Below are 1,635 nucleotides of genomic sequence, written 5' to 3'. Positions count from 1 at the left end.
TTGCAGTGGTGCACTAAGTTTCAACCCAGCTATAATTATCCAGCAGTGTTGACACTGTAGTGGGAGGCATTCTGGAACCTAGCCGTGTCAAACAATTGGAAAGCAGATCTGCTGTGCAGCTGTGACCTTGATTGTCACACTGTGGTCTTCACTCTGCAGGACGAGCTCACCTCAGATAAGGACCTTCTCCTCACCTCCACTTAACCTATTTTATTTTCCTTCTCTGGTTAGGACAAAAGTGAGATACTAATTTCTGGCAGCAGCCTTACCTCCAGCATTTCCTCCAGGGCCAATGAGAAGCAAGCCATCATATGACAGGGATGGAGGAATAGGGAGATGGTAAGAATCTGTTTTCTACTTGTCTAGAAACCCTGGACTAGTCTTAAGATTATGCAATGCTAGACTTTTTAAGGAAAGAAAAAACATTGTTATAAAATTTAATATAATGTGATACATTAGAACATTTAGGCAAATGGCAGTTTGGTGGCGAATGCCTGCAATACAAGCATTTGGGGTTCCGAGGCATCTCAAGGTGAGCCTGTGCCATATACTGACTGCCAGGTCAGCCTATGCTATAGAGAAAACATTATGTCAGCATTTCTAAGATTCATCATGGCAAAGCAGCTTACAATGTACATACCTTTAGCTCATATGAATATGTGTAGAATGTAATTTCTACGCTTCTCAGTGAGTGTGCAGGGCATTACGAGCATGGATGTATCTGCTAATCAGAACATAGGGGCTAAAACCAGCATAACCAAGTTCTAAAAATGTCTTAATATTTAGTAAAAGAGAATCGTGTGTCACTGTAAAACCAGTGTATAAGGAGAGAATGAAATCTACCCAGTAGAAGAAAAGGAAGCAGGTCATTAGAATGAGCACGCTCCAGGTAGCTCGGATTTCTGGAGGGGAATTGTGCGCACACCTGGAGCTGTGAAGGTAGAGGACGCGCTTGTGATGCTCATACAGACGGAGAGCCATGGACCCGCTGCTCCAGCCCATCACACTCTGAAAGATGACATCTCGAAGCGCCATGAGGGAGAGGAAAAGCCACTTAATTGTATGTCTTGATGGCAGCATATAGCAATGGCCAATGTATGCTCCAGGTACAGAACTGTTCAAGCTGTTTCCTGATTTGACATAGCAGAGTAAGTTGGAGCTTATGAGAACATTAATCATCCAGAAGAGAAGGAGAAATTGAAGAACTTGCCGTGAGGTCTGTGGTTTTAGCTTTGTCCAAAGGGTGGTCCTGGGACTGATGGTGACAGCCTGGACCACACTGAGGAGACAGGTGGTACAGATGGATAAGCCCCGTGCCATCCTTGCCAGATAAACCACAACTTTACAGCCAATATCTCCGAGGAAGTTTTTGAAATAAAACACTGTGGCTATTTCTCTGATCCCTGTTTTACAAATAATGATCATATTAGAAAATGCCAAGTGGATGAGAATAGTGTCCACAGGCTTTTTCTCAGTCCCCAAGGTGAAAGTGTATACAAGTCTCACAAACATTAAGATATTCCCCACAATTCCAGGTCCAGCAAGAGAAAGGAAGATTATTGTGTGGATAATGTTATTCCACTTCATCCTCTGACTTCATGTACAGCACTAAGGAAAATCATTTGAGAAACACAT

At 43.0% G+C, this 1,635-nt stretch overlaps 1 protein-coding gene across 1 annotated transcript; it reads right to left on the bottom strand.

The window, feature by feature from the left end:
• Positions 1-684: 684 nt before the first annotated feature.
• Positions 685-1,587, bottom strand: LOC126496511 (putative vomeronasal receptor-like protein 4). The gene has a single exon (XM_050134000.1). It carries the CDS (start codon positions 1,585-1,587, stop codon positions 685-687), a length of 903 nt encoding a protein of 300 aa, XP_049989957.1.
• Between the last annotated feature and the right edge of the window lie 48 nt (positions 1,588-1,635).

This window comes from Alexandromys fortis, unplaced genomic scaffold (genome assembly GCF_014885135.2).
Source record: "Alexandromys fortis isolate MF-2015 unplaced genomic scaffold, M_Fortis_MF-2015_v1.1 scaffold_6324, whole genome shotgun sequence".
NCBI classification, from domain to species: Eukaryota; Metazoa; Chordata; class Mammalia; order Rodentia; family Cricetidae; genus Alexandromys; species Alexandromys fortis.
Note: the sequence above shows the minus strand (reverse complement) of the source record. Positions and strands in the feature narration are given on the sequence as shown.